At 34.5% G+C, this 17,307-nt stretch overlaps 1 protein-coding gene across 1 annotated transcript; it reads left to right on the top strand.

Annotated features, from left to right (window-relative positions):
• The first annotated feature begins 12,534 nt into the window (after positions 1–12,534).
• On the top strand, positions 12,535–16,845 carry LOC133293408 (disease resistance protein Roq1-like). The gene is made up of 5 exons (XM_061491976.1): positions 12,535–13,193; positions 13,393–14,503; positions 14,691–14,966; positions 15,069–15,845; positions 15,933–16,845. Exons 1-5 carry the CDS (start codon positions 12,727–12,729, stop codon positions 16,374–16,376), a joined length of 3,075 nt encoding a protein of 1,024 aa, XP_061347960.1. The 5' UTR covers positions 12,535–12,726; the 3' UTR covers positions 16,377–16,845.
• The last annotated feature ends 462 nt before the right edge of the window (positions 16,846–17,307 follow it).

Raw genomic sequence — 17,307 nt, 5'->3', positions numbered from 1 at the left:
TAAAATATATTTTTCTGCTAAAAACTCTTATAGATTTTAAAAGACAATTTAGAATGGGAGAGACTTTATAGACTTTTTTAAAATAGTTTTTTTACAATCAAGATTTCATAAGATTGAATTTTAAAAGATTTTAAAGTATTTTAAAGGCATGTTTGGTGTAACGTACAAGGCCTGATAGTATAAGCTTATACTTATACTATAAGTTTATACAGCAGAATCCCTTAATACATCAAAATGATGTATAACTTAATTCGGCCTAAGGAGGAAGGATAAGACCTGATAAGAGATTAGTGTATTAACATAGTTGACCAGTGCAATTATCAAAATTTAATATATTATTTTAATATTAATATATTAAAATAAAAATTAATTTTTCAATATATTAATTTTAAAATATTGAATTTTTTTTATAAAAATTAATTTTTCAATATATTAATTTTAAATATTGAATTTTTTTATAAAAATTAATTTATGTTTTGGACACACTAATGAATATAAAAATTAATATCATATGACATTATTTGAAGAATTATATAAATTCTTAATTAAATGATATTTTTATTAAAAATATTTATTTTTATCCTATATAGCATTATACAGTGCATTACCAAATATTAGATGATATTATCTTATACAATATTTATTTTTATAAGATTTGAAAGGACAATATGGATTTATAAGATTCTAAAAAACCATATGAATTTTTAACAAACATTCAAAATTACAAGAGTTAATAAAAATGGAAAGGTTATACTTATTACCTATATTTGTTTACAACATTTTACAATCATATCTTAACCGTTGATTTCCGCCAATCAACTATTATCATTCATTGCAAATTAAATATTAATTAATGAGTTTGATTTGCGAAAATAATAACCGTTGATCGACGAAAATCAACAGTTAAGATATGGTTATAAAATGTTGTAAGTATAATCTTTCTCATAAAAAAATAACAAAGAAATGCAATGAAATTAATAAAAAAAAATAAAACCTAATATAATTTTCTCAATCAGTAAAACATAATATAATTTTTAACAAACATTCAAAATTACTAAACAACAATTTTTCACATATCTAATAGGTTGAAAATTATCTTCTTCATTTGGTATCAAAGCTATGCATATATAATTATAAGACCCAATTTTTTTAATTCTAAAAATAATTCTAAATTTGCATATAGAACCTAAAATTCATGATAAAATTTTGTTTGGAATTTTTTGCAATTGATTTTGAAAATCTTAGGGATTTTGTTTTACGTGATGAGAGTTTTCTAACTATATATTATATGCATATTTTTATTGAATATTCTAAGAAAATTTCGAATTTGAAATTTTGGATTTAATTACATGAAAGTTTAGAAAAAAATTCATTTTTTTTTCAATCGATACATTGAAACTTTAATTTTTTTTTGGGCTTTTGAGAAACAAGCTTTTAATTATCTATTGACACAAAAATTGTTTGAAATTGTTTCCTATAGTGAAGAAATTTCATTCATGAATGTATTGTTACGAAATATAGAGTTCATATTATGAAATTTTCAATCTTTCTTTAAATTGATATTGTTTCATTGATGTAAAACAAAAATTGATTTGAGGGTTTTAGTTCTCTTATTATTTTTTACTGTTTTATGTTGTTTTTAATACAAAAATCATACATTTTTGTGCCAAAAAAACCGCAACCCATAGCTTGAAAAATCACTTTTTAAATTTTCAAAATTTCTCAAAAATGGCTCAAAAATATATTATTTTTTAGATAGATTATATTAAAATCTCGTTGGTTTGTTGTTTCTGGGTTGTTTTGTGATGAAAATCTCTCAAAAAATATGCTTGTTTTTAGTTTTGACGAAGCTCTCATGGTGGAACCCAATTTCGAGCAGTCAACCTGTCAAAGGAAAAAGAAAACACTGCAACAGAAGAATCTCAAGAAATCCTAGGGGTTAGGGTGAGATTATGAGGGATGCATCCTATTTATATTTTTCACTAAAAAGTCTCATAAAATCCACACTAATAGAAAATCCATTAAAACCGTCGGATTTTTGAATACCAAGAGATTGTGATTCCATTGTTTAAAATCCTGATTGAATCCCAACGGATTTGGACGGATTCTAAAATAATTCTTTAAAATCCTAATCGAATACCACGTGACTTTCTTTCAATCCATTAAAATGCTAATCGAATATGAAGGGGAATTTCTTAGAATTAAGAGAAAAGAATAAGAGAGGAGAGAAATTTAGGAAGAAGAATTGCGATCAAACATCCAATGACTTTTATTGATCTTTTCCAGGATTTTTATAGTAAAACAAATAACAACCTAATGGCTAAGGAATGCTAGCTACTAACTAACTACTGGAAATAAAAATAACAAATTGAAGATAAGGATAACTTAAGGATTATTCCTATCTGCAACTAACTAACAAACTGATAATTGCATAATTATTAAATAAGAAAAGTAAAGACTCCTAGCTAATAAAGATTTAAACATAATCTTGGAGATGGGCTGGTGGCTTTGTCATGCGTTTGGGCCTCTCATTATCTGGGCCTGCTACACTCCTTTGCCCATCAGAAAAGAGCTTGTCCTCAAAGCTCAATGATATCTATCGCGGGCCTTGCAGTGGGATCGACTGCCCAAGTCCTTTCAGCAGCGACGAGATCAACGTGGTTTGGTGCAGCCTGGATGTGTGAAGGAGCAGGTTGATGTGGCGCTATGGCATTGGTCCGAAATCCCTTGGGAAAAAACTGATTGGCTCCAAAGGGATCAGCCTTATCACGAAGGGCGCCTGCCCCATGTGACTCCTCGGTCAGTGTGCGTGACTGATCAATTGCAGCTGAGTGGGTGGATGCATTTATGTGTGGTGCAGCTGAGTGGTTGGAGTCATTAATGGTCGAGTCGTTGCCTGCTATCTCCTTACCCCTTCCAGCGTTGTCATTTAGTTGTGTCTTCTCCCCATGTAGCTCCCCTTCTTGAGTCTCTTTCTTTGCCTTTGAGTTGTGCAGAGCTGCCTCACCGTTCCAAGTTTCCATTTCTTCTTCATCTTCCCAAGTGGTAGCCTCTTGTGGTAAATGAGACCACTGTACCAGAAGTTGTTTTCTGGGTTTGCCTTGACGCCAAATTGTTCGGGTGGCCAATATTGCACTGGGTGTGTGTTCCAACTCACTCTGTTCCACCGCTAATGGAAAGGTGGGGACTGGTTTATCAGTTCGATGATGAAATGGCCGTAGCAGTGAGATGTGGAAAACCGGGTGTAACTTGGCTTCTGGTGGAAGATGTAAACGGTAAGCGACGTTGCCTATCTTTTCTGCAACTGTGTATGGACCAAAGAATTTTGGTGCTAACTTGTGTGATGATCTGTGTCGTAGGGAAAGCTGACGATATGGCTGTAGACGAAGAAGGGCTAAATCTCCTGGTTGAAAGGTAAAGTCTTGCCTCTTTTTGTCAGCGTGTGTTTTCATGGTTTGTTTTGCCTTCTTTAAATGCTCACGAAGATTTTTCATGACTACCATTCTTTGGTCGAGTGTGGAGTCCACAACTTCCAAGGATGACATGCCCAACGAGTACCGCAAGGAGCACGGAGGTGGTTTGCCATACGTTGCTTCGAATGGAGATGTGCCTATGCTGCGGTTGTATGCTGTGTTGTAGTGATATTCTGCCAAGGGTAGGTGCTTTAACCACTCATTCTGTTTTTCAAATGTATAAGCTCTGAGATATTGTTCTAACGTTCTGTTGACTCTCTCTGTTTGACCATCCGTTTGTGGGTGGTATGCAGAACTGTAGCGGAGTTGTGTTCCTTGGAGTTGAAACAGAGATTTCCAGAAAGCACTGACAAAGATTGGGTCACGGTCACTGATAATGGATTTGGGTGGGCCATGCAACTTGCTGACATTATCCCAGAAAGCTTGTGCGACTTTGGTGGCTGTGTAGGAGCTTGGCAGTGGAATAAAATGAGCACCTTTTGTCAAACGATCGACCACAACGAGAATAACAGAGTATCCTTGGACTGGTGGCAAATGGGTGATGAAGTCCATTGTTAGCTCAGACCAGATTTTCTTTGGCGTTTCAAGTGGTTGTAGCAGACCATACGGTGAGTGATTTATGGGCTTTACGCTTTGGCATATGTCGCAAAATTTCACAAACTCCTGAACATCTCTCCGTACTGTTTTCCAGGTATAAAACGTGCACACGCGAGATAAGGTGCGACAGACTCCAGCATGTCCTCCTAAGGGTGAAGAGTGGAATTCGTGCAGCAAACTGGGGATCAAGGAAGATTTTTCGGGAATAAATATGCGGCCTCTATGCAGCAGTAGACCATTTTGAATATCCCAGTTCCCCTTTTTTACTTTGGATGACTGTATCTCCCCTATTATTTTTGTAGCATAGGTATCGCTGTGTAGCTCCTTCTGTAATACGGAAACATAGTGAGTTTGTGGTGTGGAGAGTGATGTGAGGTGCGCAGAGGGGGACCCAATATCCCTTGGTAGCTGTTTGGATAGACCATCCGCAGCTGCGTTAGTAATGCCTGATTTAAAAGTGATCGTAAAATTATACCCCAGTAACTTTGCCAGAAATTGTTGCTGTTCTAGTGTCTGTATCACTTGATTCATCAGGTGGTGCAAGCTCTTATGGTCCGTTCGTATGACGAAACTGGATCCTAAGAGGTATTGACGCCATTTGCTTACTGCCGACGTAATAGCATACATCTCCCTTATATAAGTTGATTGAGTTTGCATGCGTGGGGAGAGTTTCTTACTAAAATACGCTATTGCCTTTCCATCTTGGAGCAATACGGCTCCTATACCTGTTCCTGATGCATCTGTTTCAATTATAAATTGCTTGCTAAAGTCAGGCAAAGTGAGAATCGGTGCTTCAGTAAGGAACTTTTTTAATTCCAGAAAGGCCTTGTTAGCTTCTTCTGTCCAATAAAATTTGCCCTTTGTGTGGAGATCAGTGATTGGAGAAGCTATTTTTCCATACCCTTTAATAAATTTCCGATAGTATCCTGAAAGCCCTAGGAATGCTCGAACCTGAGTGACCGCAGTGGGAGTAGGCCATGCTGAAACGGCGATGACTTTATCTTGGTCAGGTGCGACACCTGCACTAGAGACAATGTGTCCCAAGAACTGAATAGAGGATGTCGCAAATGAACATTTTGAAAGTTTCGCATACAATTGGTGTTTCCTCAAAATATCCAGGACTTGACGTAAATGATTGACGTGTGTTTGTAATGTTGGGCTGAACACTAAGATGTCATCAAAGAATATGACCACAAATCGTCGAAGGAGTGGTGCAAAAACATCATTCATTGTTGCCTGAAAAGTGGAAGGAGCATTTGACAGCCCAAATGGAAGAACCATAAATTCAAAGTGGTCGTAGTGTGTTCTGAATGCTGTCTTATGAATATCCTCGGAGTGCATGCGAATTTGGTGGTAACCAGATCGGAGATCAAGTTTGGAGAAAATTGTTGCCCCGTGAAGTTCGTCCAACAATTCATCTACGGTTGGTATAGGAAATTGATCTCTGACAGTGATTGCATTTAAGGCCCTGTAATCCACACTAAATCCCCAAGTACCGTCTTTCTTTTTCACCAGTAGGATAGGAGAACTGAATGGGGATTGGCTAGGGCGAATGATTCCTGCTGATAGCATTTCCTGACATAATTTTTCAATTTCACTCTTTTGGAAATGTGGGTAGCGATAGGGTCTAACTTGGATAGGTTTTGTGTTAGGGAGTAAATTGATGTGGTGGTTATATGGACGGTGTGGTGGTAAGGTGTTGGGAATGGTAAACACATCATTGTAGGTGGAGAGTAATTTTTGGATGTCAGGTACAATATGGTGGGGTTCCGTGTCATGTGTTTGTGGGGTATTGGGTGGGGCAGAGTGAGGACGGTTGAAACACATGAGGCATGAAGTGTATGCATCCGTGACCATAAGTTTATTCAACTTTGCAGATGATATAAGGATTGGGTTGTCAGGACGGTGTCCCTGAAGTTGAATGTTGTTGCCCTGGTGGTCAAAGGTCATGAGTAATTGGCTATAATCAGTAAGAATTGGTCCCAAGGTGCTGAGCCATTGAACTCCTAGGACAATATCTGCACCCTTTAGCTCCAAAGCGTATAACTCCACCGAAAATGAATGAGACTGCATCACTAGAGGTACCTCCTTGCAATATGCCCGACATTGAAGTCCCTCACCATTGCCTACCTGCACAATAAATGGCTCTAAAGTCTGCAAAACCAATCCCAAATAAGTAGCCATTTTATGCGTGATAAAATTATGAGTGCTGCCTCCGTCGATTAAAACCTGAACTTGTTTGCCAAATATCGTTCCTGTTAAATGAAAGGATCGTGGAGAATAATGGCCAAATAAGGCGTTCAAACTGATCTCAGAAAAAGAATTAGGAATCTTATCTGTAATTGGAGATTCTGTTTGTTCTTCAGAGTCAGACGGGGGTGGATCATCTTCTATGCCATCAAAATAGAGCAAGGTGGCTTTCCCTTTGCATTTGTGGCCAAACACGTATTTTTCATCACAACTGTAGCAAATCCCTTTTTCCCTTTTACGTTGCATTTCTTCTGGTGAAAGTCGTTTATTAGGAAGTGGGGATGTTGTGGATGGATATTTGATGGTGTTTGATTGATTGGCTGATGTATTTGGTGTGAACGGTGGACGTGGTGTCCACTATCGTTGGGCTTTGTACCCTGTATTTGAGTCTGTGTGCTGGTCCTCATATATTTTTCCCAGTGAGAATGCAGCATGGATATCTTGAGGGCGTTGAATTAGTACTTGGCTCCTAATGTTCGGTTTGAGACCGGCTACAAATAGTGCTCTTTTGAGTGTAGGAGAAAGGCCTGGTACTCTGCTAGCTATGACTTCAAAACTAGCTTGGAACTCACTAACCGTGGTTTGTTGTCGAAGGTTGGCAAGGCATACTGCCGGATCTTCAAACTCTGACGGTCCAAAACGCCTTTGCGCCGCCACCACGAACGCTGGCCAATTGGGAATAAGCCCATCATTAAAAAGTCCTTGGAACCAAGAATTCGCTGGTTTGTCAAGGTTGAAAGATGCAATTAACACACGTTCTGCCTCTGGTATCTGATAGAATTCAAAATATCTATTGGCATGAAAAATCCAATCAGTGGGATCGCCGTCTGCAAACCTCGGAAAAGTGATTTTCGTTGGTTGTGTGCGATTAATGCCTGTGTTATTCGACTGAGATTTGTAGGGACCTGAGCCGAGAACTCCAGATCCGTTGGACTGATTTTTGAGAATTCGATTGATGTCCTGCCGGAGTATCGCAAAATGTTGATTCTGCTGTGTTTGCGATTGCAGCAATTGTGCTTGCGAGTCCTGTAATGCTAATTGTTGTTGTTCACGTACGAGTTCTGCTGCCTCGAGTTGTTTTTCTAGCGTTTCTATGCGCTGAGTCATTTCACGCATGCGTGTGTTCTCCGCCATGTGGGAGGGAGATCAGATGAAAGCACCAATGAAGGGGAATTTCTTAGAATCAAGAGAAAAGAATAAGAGAGGAGAGAAATTTAGGAAGAAGAATTGCGATCAAACATCCAATGACTTTTATTGATCTTTTTCAGGATTTTTATAGTAAAACAAATAACAACCTAATGGCTAAGGAATGCTAGCTACTAACTAACTACTGGAAATAAAAATAACAAATTGAAGATAAGGATAACTTAAGGATTATTCCTATCTGCAACTAACTAACAAACTGATAATTGCATAATTATTAAATAAGAAAAGTAAAGACTCCTAGCTAATAAAGATTTAAACATAATCTTGGAGATGGGCTGGTGGCTTTGTCATGCGTTTGGGCCTCTCATTATCTGGGCCTGCTACAGAATACCAACAGATTTTTTGTCCAAAAACAATCCATTAAAATCCTTTGAAATCTCAATCCAATAAACCCCCTAAAATTCTAAACATGTTGTTAAAATTTGTTTATTTGAATATCTAGTTAGATTGTATGCATTTGAATTTGGATAAATCACAAATCAATTTTTTTTGTGCTATTGTTTTTTTTAATTATTTTCTCTTAAGTTTTTTTTTTCATCACTAATTTTTTTCGAGTATAACACAGATATCCCTTGGCTGATAATTAGAGGTGTAAATGGAGTAGGTCGGGTCAGATTTTAAAATATAGTCAAATAAAGCATGCTTAGATTTTTAAAAAAGCTTATCCAGAAAATAGGTTATAGGTTTTCTTTTATATGCAGGGGTATAAGCCTACAGGTCAGCCTATATCATATTATTTATTTTAAATAAAAAAGTAAAATTATTATTTTAATAATTTTGAATAATAAAGCAATATTATTTTAATTATTAAATATTTAATTTGTTTAAACATGCTAGTAGGCTAAGACTTTTGTTTTTAAATATAAGTCTAGCGTAGGGGTGGTTATCAACTGATTCAAACCGCGGTGACCGAATCGAAAAATCAAAAATCGAATAAACCGAAAATCGAAAAACCGCAAACCGAAAAAAAAACTGAAAATTCTAATTGGATTGGATCGGTTTTCGAATTGGTAGATGAAAACTGGTCCAACCAAACCGATCCAATATATTAATTTTCCTCTACCTAATTGGGTCTTTCCCCAATCATAGCCCAAAAATTTCTAAACCCAAGACTCATTAACCAATCAACTAAATCCAAGAAAAAAATTAGTCACATCTCATCAACAAAATTTCATCTATGTAGAGCTTCATGTCTCATTGTCCAATAAAAAAACTATATTATCGTTTACTGATGCTTTTGTATTTAAAAAAATATTACAAAGCCAATATATACAAAAGATGTTATTTGCATCAAACAAATTTTAAGATTTTAAAAAAATCGAAAACTGATCCAATCCAAACCCAAAAAAATTGGATTGGATTGGATCATATCTGATTTGAAAAAAAATTCAAACCGAACGGATGATTACATGATCAAACCGAAAGGATCGGATCAGATGATTTTTGCTTCCAAAACCGATCCAATCTAGACCGCGAGCATAGTCTAGCCAGACTTATAATTTGAGTCTATATAAGACTAACAAGACAGATTAGGCCTAAAATATTTTACATAGACCTACGTTATTTAAGTTAAAATTTCGCCTAAGTTAATCTACTTACACTCTACCAATAGCTGAAGATTAATCTGATGAGTAGAGAGATCACCGAAGTTGGCTCTATTAGTAAAATATTTTTCATACACACGATCAGGAATCAATCAGTATACTTAATTTTTTTATTTTAATTTTAAAAATAATTTGTATTTATTTTACACGTTAACTGAGATTATCATTTCTCTAATTGCATCAAATTATTAGACGAACTTCACATGAGAGAAACAAATGCATGTTTTAGCGTGCACTTGTTTCTGCTTTTTGAATTAATTATTATTATTTTTTTCAAAAAATTAAATATTTTTTATAAGTAGAAACTTTAAAATTTTATTTTAATACTTTTTTCATAAATAAAAAATAATTTTAAAAAAAAATTAAAGAATAACCATTTCTTAACCAATTAATTTTTAGAGGTAATTTTTTTTTCAAAAGTTTTCTTTAAAAAATTTAATTATAAATTAAATATAAACACTATATTTCAGGAAAAAAAATTGGTATCATTAAACAAGGTAATTATTATTTACCATTTCAATTAAAACAAAAATAGTTAAACCTTATGTTGATTACTTCATTTGAATTTTTTTTTCATATTAAAAAAACTATTTTGCAGGATAAATTTTACTTTCAATTTCAATAGTTGATTCCACATATATAAATACTCATGTGATTAATAAATTAAAGTCATTAGATTAAAGTAGATCAATAGTTAAAATTAGATATAAAATTTATTTATTTTTTAAATTTATTATTCTTAGGTTCTTGCACTAACATACGTTGTTGATTTATAATTAAATTATCTTCAACTATGAATTTGAATCTCAAATCATGATTTGATTGGAGATAAAAAAAGGTTAATTTTTTCCCTCTCAGGAAAGCTTGATTTCCATTCTTTAAACCAAACATAAGCTAACTAAGAAAAGGATGCTGCATTTATAAAAAAAAAAATCTAAACGTTAATATGCAAAAGCAGTTTAAGATATCAATTAGGCTAATATTTACATAATTTAAAGAAAAAATTTGGTAATTTTCTTATGTTTCCTGATTTAATTTGTAATTAATTGAAGAATTATTTGTATATTTTTCAATATCAAAAATGATAATTTTACTAATTCTGCAAGTAATGATTATAAATATTAAATAAATAAAATGAAATTGCTGGGAACCTCAAGCCATTTATAAATCCTTTTTAATAGTATAGAAAGTTATTTGACTTTTGTATGAGATTTGTACGAATATATCGAATTGGGACGGTATATTCTTTAATTACTATAAGAATAGAAAAAAAATTAGATTTAATCTAAATTATTGATTTATTTGACTCATGTATTTAATAAATTAAAATTATTATTTTTCTTATGTTGCATAAGGTAAAACAATCTTTCTACACTCACAAATAAAATTAAGATCCAATACTCAATGCAGAATATTATGCAAGGTAGATAAAACTTTGGCCCGTAGAAGTTGGTTTGAATCTTTTTCTTTCCCTTTTCTTATTGTTTCCTTTCGTTTCTTCAAATTTCTAGTCGATAATAAGAAAGCGTGTTCTTAAGACCAGATTTTAATTAACTGCTATGTCCCCGTTTCATAATGTGCATAACATTTGCTTTTTATCTGCATTTATCGTACGCGCCAAAGGAAGGCGATAGTCTTATCAGCCGCAAAAAAAGACTAATGATATGCTGTTATTACTTATTACGTATTATTTGTATATTTTGTTTCAAAAATAAAAGTCTACTAATAAAGTTGAGTGTATTCATAATCAAGTGGCGCATCTTGACAACATTAAAGTTTGAATTGCCTCCTAGTTAGACCTATTCTTAAAATGTTAATCTTACAATAGTGTCCGGAGAAATAATGTAATCCAACCCCCCCACCCCCCAAAAACAAAAAGAAAAAAGAAAAAAAAATGGGAGTTGTTCAAAAAATGGAATTAATATGGGACATGCATTATATTTTCACTTTGTATAAAGCATAATTAAAAAAATTTACACAGTCACTCTTACAAGATTTATGATTTATGGGAACAAAGTCTACAAGATAAACATCATGTGGCATCAATTTATGTTTAGAAACATTTATATTTATAGCACTAACAAAAGAAAAATAAAAAGAAAAGCTACTGTCAGAGTAGAATTGAAGAAAAGTGAGAAAGCAAGAAAAGAGAATTAGAGAGAAAAAGGAGGAGAGGAGGAAGGATAGCTGAAACGATTCGTGTTCCCTTTATTAGGCCGACCAGGCTATTTATATTTTATAGTTTGTTAGATTGTATTTTGACTTATCAAGTAATTTAAAAACAGTAAACAGAATTAACAATTCTTTATGTATCTATTCCCATCAGTACATAATGAAGCCCTTGAAATGGCAAGGCGATCAAATAAGGTGTTTGGCAGAGAATAATTTTTTTTTATCTGAAAATTATGAATTTTAAGAATATGATGAGAAAATAATTTTTTTGGGATGTTACCAAAAAGTTGTTTGGTAGACTAAAATATTCTGAAAATGTTGGGTTAATTTTCTTGATGTTATGTTTAGTTGTATTAAATTGTCTCTTGCCGTAGAAATCCAAAAATATCACCTTACACGCAAAATAAAATCCCAAAAAAAATCAAATTTTCATAAATTTTACCAAACACGGGTAAATAAGATTATCAGTTTCTGTGTCCCGAGAATTTCAAAAAATCCCTTGTATCAAACGGAAATTCTTTTAATACCACGGTTGTACCAAGTTGGGTACCTCATTTTACTAAAATAAGAAATTTTTATTCAATTTTAATCCTTCATTTTTTATTCATTTCCTTTTATACTCCTATTGCTTTTTAATTTGAGAATGGTACTACCTACAACGGTAGTACCCACAGTTTGCTCGTATCAAACGGCCCTAGGAGTTGAACCGGAGATAGGAATATGTATTCGATCTTCTTTAATATTATTTTTGGAAGAAATTTAAAATTTTAATCATACAAGATTGCCTCCATATGATTTATAAAAAGAAAAAAAATGGCGAGGTCTTCTACTCACCTTTTGTTGCTGGTCTCATTTTGCAATTGGGCTTAAACATCAAGATTGGTGCATTACATCACCGCCGCATTCAAAATCGGACATGTCCTCAAGTCTTACTGATTCAAGTTTCAACACCCCTCCCTGTTCAGTGTGGTGATGTGGCGCGATGCAGTCCTTGCAGTATTTGGACGACGCAGATGCTGCTTACAATGGAGAGGAAATCTGGTCCATTGGTTGCTTGGGATTAGGGGGCGACAGCTGTATTCCACCCTTAGAAATTGCAGTCCTGATTGTCCCAACACTGGAAAATCCATCGCAACCGTGAATGTGGAAAATCCATCTGTGGTCTTTCAATTAAAGTGTGGTCCGCTTGGGACGAAGGAGGGTAATCCGTGTCATAGTAATTACTAATTATTGTTAGTTTTTGTTTAGAAGATAAAATTATTGTTAGTCGTGTAAATAGTATGGAGTCCATATAAAATTATAAAAAAGAAAGAGCGAGAAAAAAGAAAATATGAAAGACATTTCAATTATTATTCTCCTTCACACTTTTCTTTTTAATCCATTCTCGTTTAATTTTGGAGACCCAGCTTTCTACTCTTACTCTGATGGCATCCTCCTCTTCCTTTTTCTACGATGTGTTCCTCAGTTTCAGAGGCACTGATACTCGCTACGGTTTTACTGGCAATCTTTACAAAGCTCTTTCTGACGCGGGAATTCGTACCTTCATTGATGATGAGGAGCTTCAGAGAGGGGAGGAAATCACATCATCACTTCTCAAGGACATCAAAGACTCCAGGAATGCTATTATTGTGCTGTCTAAGAATTATGCATCTTCTTCATTTTGCTTAGAAGAACTTTCCAACATCATTGACCATGTTTATAGAAAGGGTCGTTTGGTTTTTCCAATTTTTTATAAGGTGGATCCTTCTGATGTGCGACATCAGAGATGTAGTTACGGAGAAGCATTGGTTAATCATGAAAAGAAGTTCAACGCTAATAAGGAGAGGTTGCAGAAATGGAGGACGGCTCTACAGCTAGTAGCTAACTTGTCTGGCTTTCATTTAGAACATGGGTATCCTACCTCACCAATCTTTTACCTTTTTTATTAATTTTCATTTGTCTAATGATTTACTCTAAACATTTAAAGAGAAAAGAAATATGCTTGTTAACCTAGCTTGAACATGTTAAATCATTGTATATCAAACACTTTGAATTATAAGTGTCAAGACATGAATATGAGGCTTTTAGTTTAAACTTGTCTGACTGAACAGGGACAGATCATATGAGTACGATTTTATTGAGAGGATCGTCAAAGACGTCTCCAGCAAGATTAATCGTGTTCCTTTATCTGTTGCAAAGCACCCAGTTGGACTGGAGTCTCGAGTAGAAGAAGTAAAGTTGCTTATGGATATGGAATCTGATGATAGGGTTCACATGGTAGGGATCCATGGAATTGGTGGAGTTGGAAAGACGACACTTGGTCTAGCAGTTTATAATTCTGTTGCTGAATATTTTACCTGCTTATGTTTTCTTCAAAATGTGAGAGAAAACTCAAACAGTAAAGGGTTATCACATCTCCAAGAGATCCTTCTTTCTGAAATGTTTGGAGGGAAGAAAATTGAGTTTGCAAGTATCCAAAAAGGAATTTTAGAAATACAGAATAGGCTCCACAGAAAGAAGGTTCTTTTGATTTTAGACGATGTTGACAAACTGGAGCAGTTAGATGCTGTTGCTGGAAGTCCTAATTGGTTTGGTCCTGGCAGCAGAGTCATAATCACGACTAGGGACAAACAGTTGCTAGCATGTCACAAGGTTGAAAAAATTTATGAGGCGAAGGAATTGAATAGAAAAGATGCTCTTCAACTGCTAAGATGGAATGCTTTTAAAACTGACTCAGTTGATCCAAGTTACACCAACGTTTTAAATCGTGCGTTAACTCATACTTTTGGCCTTCCATTGGCTTTGGTAGTAATAGGATCCAACATGTTTGGAAAAAGTATAGGAGATTGGGAATCTGCTCTAAATGAGTATGAAAAAAATGGCAATAAAAAGATCCAAGAGATACTTAAAGTAAGCTATGATGCTTTGGAGGGAAAAGAAAAGAGTGTTTTTCTTGACATTGCTTGTTGCTTCAAAGGATATCCATTGGAAAATGTCCAAGATATTCTTAATGCTCATTATGGTGAGGGTATGAACTATCATGTTAAAGTGTTGGTTGAAAAGTCTCTCATAAAAATTGATTTGTATGGTAAGGTGACTCTACATGACTTGATAGAAGACATGGGTAAAGAAATTGTCCGACAGGAATCACCAAATAATCCTGGGGAACGCAGTAGGTTATGGTTCCATAAAGATATTGTTGATGTTTTAGAAGAAGATATGGTGAGTAAAATTGATATAGATAGTTTCATTTTTCACATTTTACCTTATTTATGTCTTCAAATTATTACATGCTCTAGTCACAACTGTTTTTTATCCTTTATAATATATAAATTTTTCTAAATATGTCTGTTTAAGTCTTGCATATATACATGTATTGTGGCTAATTTGTACTTTTTGTGATTAATAGGGAACTAATAAAATTGGAATCATATATTGGAAACCCCCCCATTTTGATAAAGAAGTGGGATGGAGTGGAAAGGCATTTGCGAAGATGAAAAACCTCAAGACACTTATTATTAGTGGTGGTTGTTTTTCAAAACCTCCGGAACATCTTCCAAATAGTTTAAGAATACTGGAATGGGAGGGATATCCTTCACAATATTTACCATCTGATTTTCATCCAAAGAAACTTTTCATATGCAAAATATTTTATAGTCGTTTTACGTCACCCGAGTCATTGCAGGCAAGTGTAACGAGTTTATTTCCCTGATCTTATGTATTAATAAGTTCGTTTTAATATTATTCATTTGATTCTTATTCCTTCTTCTTTTTTTCTTTTTTTCAGAAGTGTGTGAATATTAGAGTTTTACGTTTTGACAGTTGTGGAGGTCTAACACATATACCTGATGTATCTGGTCTCCCACATTTAGAAGAATTGTCATTTCACCTTTGTTGGAAATTAACTACAATTCATGATTCAGTTGGGTTAGTGGATAAACTTAGAATATTGAATTGTTCATATTGCACAAGGCTTCGAGCTTTTCCTCCCTTGAAGTTGACTTCTCTTGAAGAACTCGATCTTGTGGGATGCTCTAGACTTGAGAGTTTTCCAGAAATATTAGGAGAGATGAAAAATATAAAATATCTTGACTTGTCTCAAACCCATATAAAAGAATTGCCATCTTCATTTGAAAATCTTACCGGGCTTCGAGAATTACGTGCCACAGATTGTGGAATTGTTCAGTTACCAAGTAGCATTGTCAAAATGCGAGAACTGGCTGTGATTGTGGGTATGCGATTGAACTTGGGTTCATTGCCAAAAGTGGGCTCAATGGTGTCTTCAAACATAGAACGTCTTGAGCTCAAGTCGTGCAACGTGTCAGATGAATTTCTTGCAATGGGTCTCACCTGGTTTGCTAATGTGAAATATTTAAACCTAAGTGGGAATAAATTTACAATTATTCCTGAATGCATCAAAGAATGTCACCTTTTAAGGAAGCTTAATTTGGATGATTGCTGGAAACTTCGAGAAATTAGAGGGATTCCACCAAACTTAAATCATTTCTCTGCAGCAAAATGCTCATCCTTGACTTTCAAGTCTATAAGCAAGTTACTGGATCAGGTTTTGTTTTTTTTTTTATGTATTTGATTTGATTTGATGATAGTGTAGTTAATAATGCTAGACTTATGAATTATTTATGAATAACAGAAACTTCATGAGGCTGGAAACACCAGGTTTTGTTTGCCTGGAATTATAGGGATGCCAGAGTGGTTTGAGTCCAGCAACCGCATGAGACGGCCAATTTCATTCTGGTTTCGTAACAAGTTCCCTGCCATTGCTGCTCTGTGTTTTGGAAATGACTGGAATAATGCAACCACCTTGATCATCAATGGCAACAAAGGTTTCGAAACTGGTTGGCCTGACAACCAGCTATGGGATCATACATATCTTTTTGGTATGCAACCAGAAGATCATATTAAGCTGGATGAAGTGCCTTTAAAAAATGAATGGAACCGTGTGGAGGTTAAGTGTGAATCACGAATTGGAATCCATGTATTCAAAGACAAAAATAGCACGGAGGATATTCGATTCACTAATCCTGATCTGAGTAGTAATTACCTGATTCTGAACGTGACGAAGGATGGGTTGTGAGATTTCGGGAATTTGTGGGATACTATATAGAGGATCGGCAACTTGAATCCTATTCTGAGGATGATGGTTTTTACAGTGAAAAAGCATATGATGAGGCCAATACCCTGCGAGATTCGGAACGAGACGGAGGATTCAGAGGAGGAGAAGAAAAAGGCATGGGAAGCACTGGAGAGGGAAGGAATGGACAGGAGAATTTTTGAACTACAATTTGTGCAACAGCAACATCATAAAGGTTTATTGTCACGCATGAGGAAATGGGCTTGTTTGGGATAAACGTGTGGGTGTGTTTGAAATAAAGGTATTGTTGATATTAGACGTGCAATTACGCTTGTAGTTGTTTTCCTTTCTTCCTGCTCCAGTAATGCAATTAGTTGGATGATAGAGTGAATTAAGATTCATGTTCAACGGTAAATTTTCTTGTAATCTGCTATATGGATGTGACTAATTTTAGTTGCCGTATACATTGATCTTCCACATAAATGAAACAAAACAAGATGTGTACAAAGATTCGAGTGCTTGAATGAGGTGCACGATTAAAAAAAAATTCTAGAAGAAAATATACAAGAATTCAATCCGTTGCTTTAGTAGTGGCAATTTTTGCTTGTGTTAGAGAATTGAATGCTATTAGATTGTGAATTAGTAAGAAAATTACTATTATAAGATTTTATTTTTTACATGTTAGTAAATTATCTTGACTTCATAATTTGAAAACCATATTCTACTTAATAATAATCTTAATTGGCGGCAACATTATTTCAAGAAAGAGGAAAATGGGTATTAGTAAAGTTGGATAATAAAGACGGAAATTTGTTTTGTCAGGTAATTTCTGAATAGTTTTCTGATTCAGCATTCTACAATGACAAACTTGGGTTTTGATAAACTGGTGATGGAGATAAACAATCTTGTGTCATTTATTTCTCCTTATGATATG

This window comes from Gastrolobium bilobum, unplaced genomic scaffold (genome assembly GCF_033153095.1).
Source record: "Gastrolobium bilobum isolate Gb01-03AN ecotype WA unplaced genomic scaffold, APGP_CSIRO_Gbil_v1 utg18566, whole genome shotgun sequence".
NCBI classification, from domain to species: domain Eukaryota; kingdom Viridiplantae; phylum Streptophyta; class Magnoliopsida; order Fabales; family Fabaceae; genus Gastrolobium; species Gastrolobium bilobum.
This window is presented reverse-complemented; position numbering and strand designations above follow the sequence as displayed.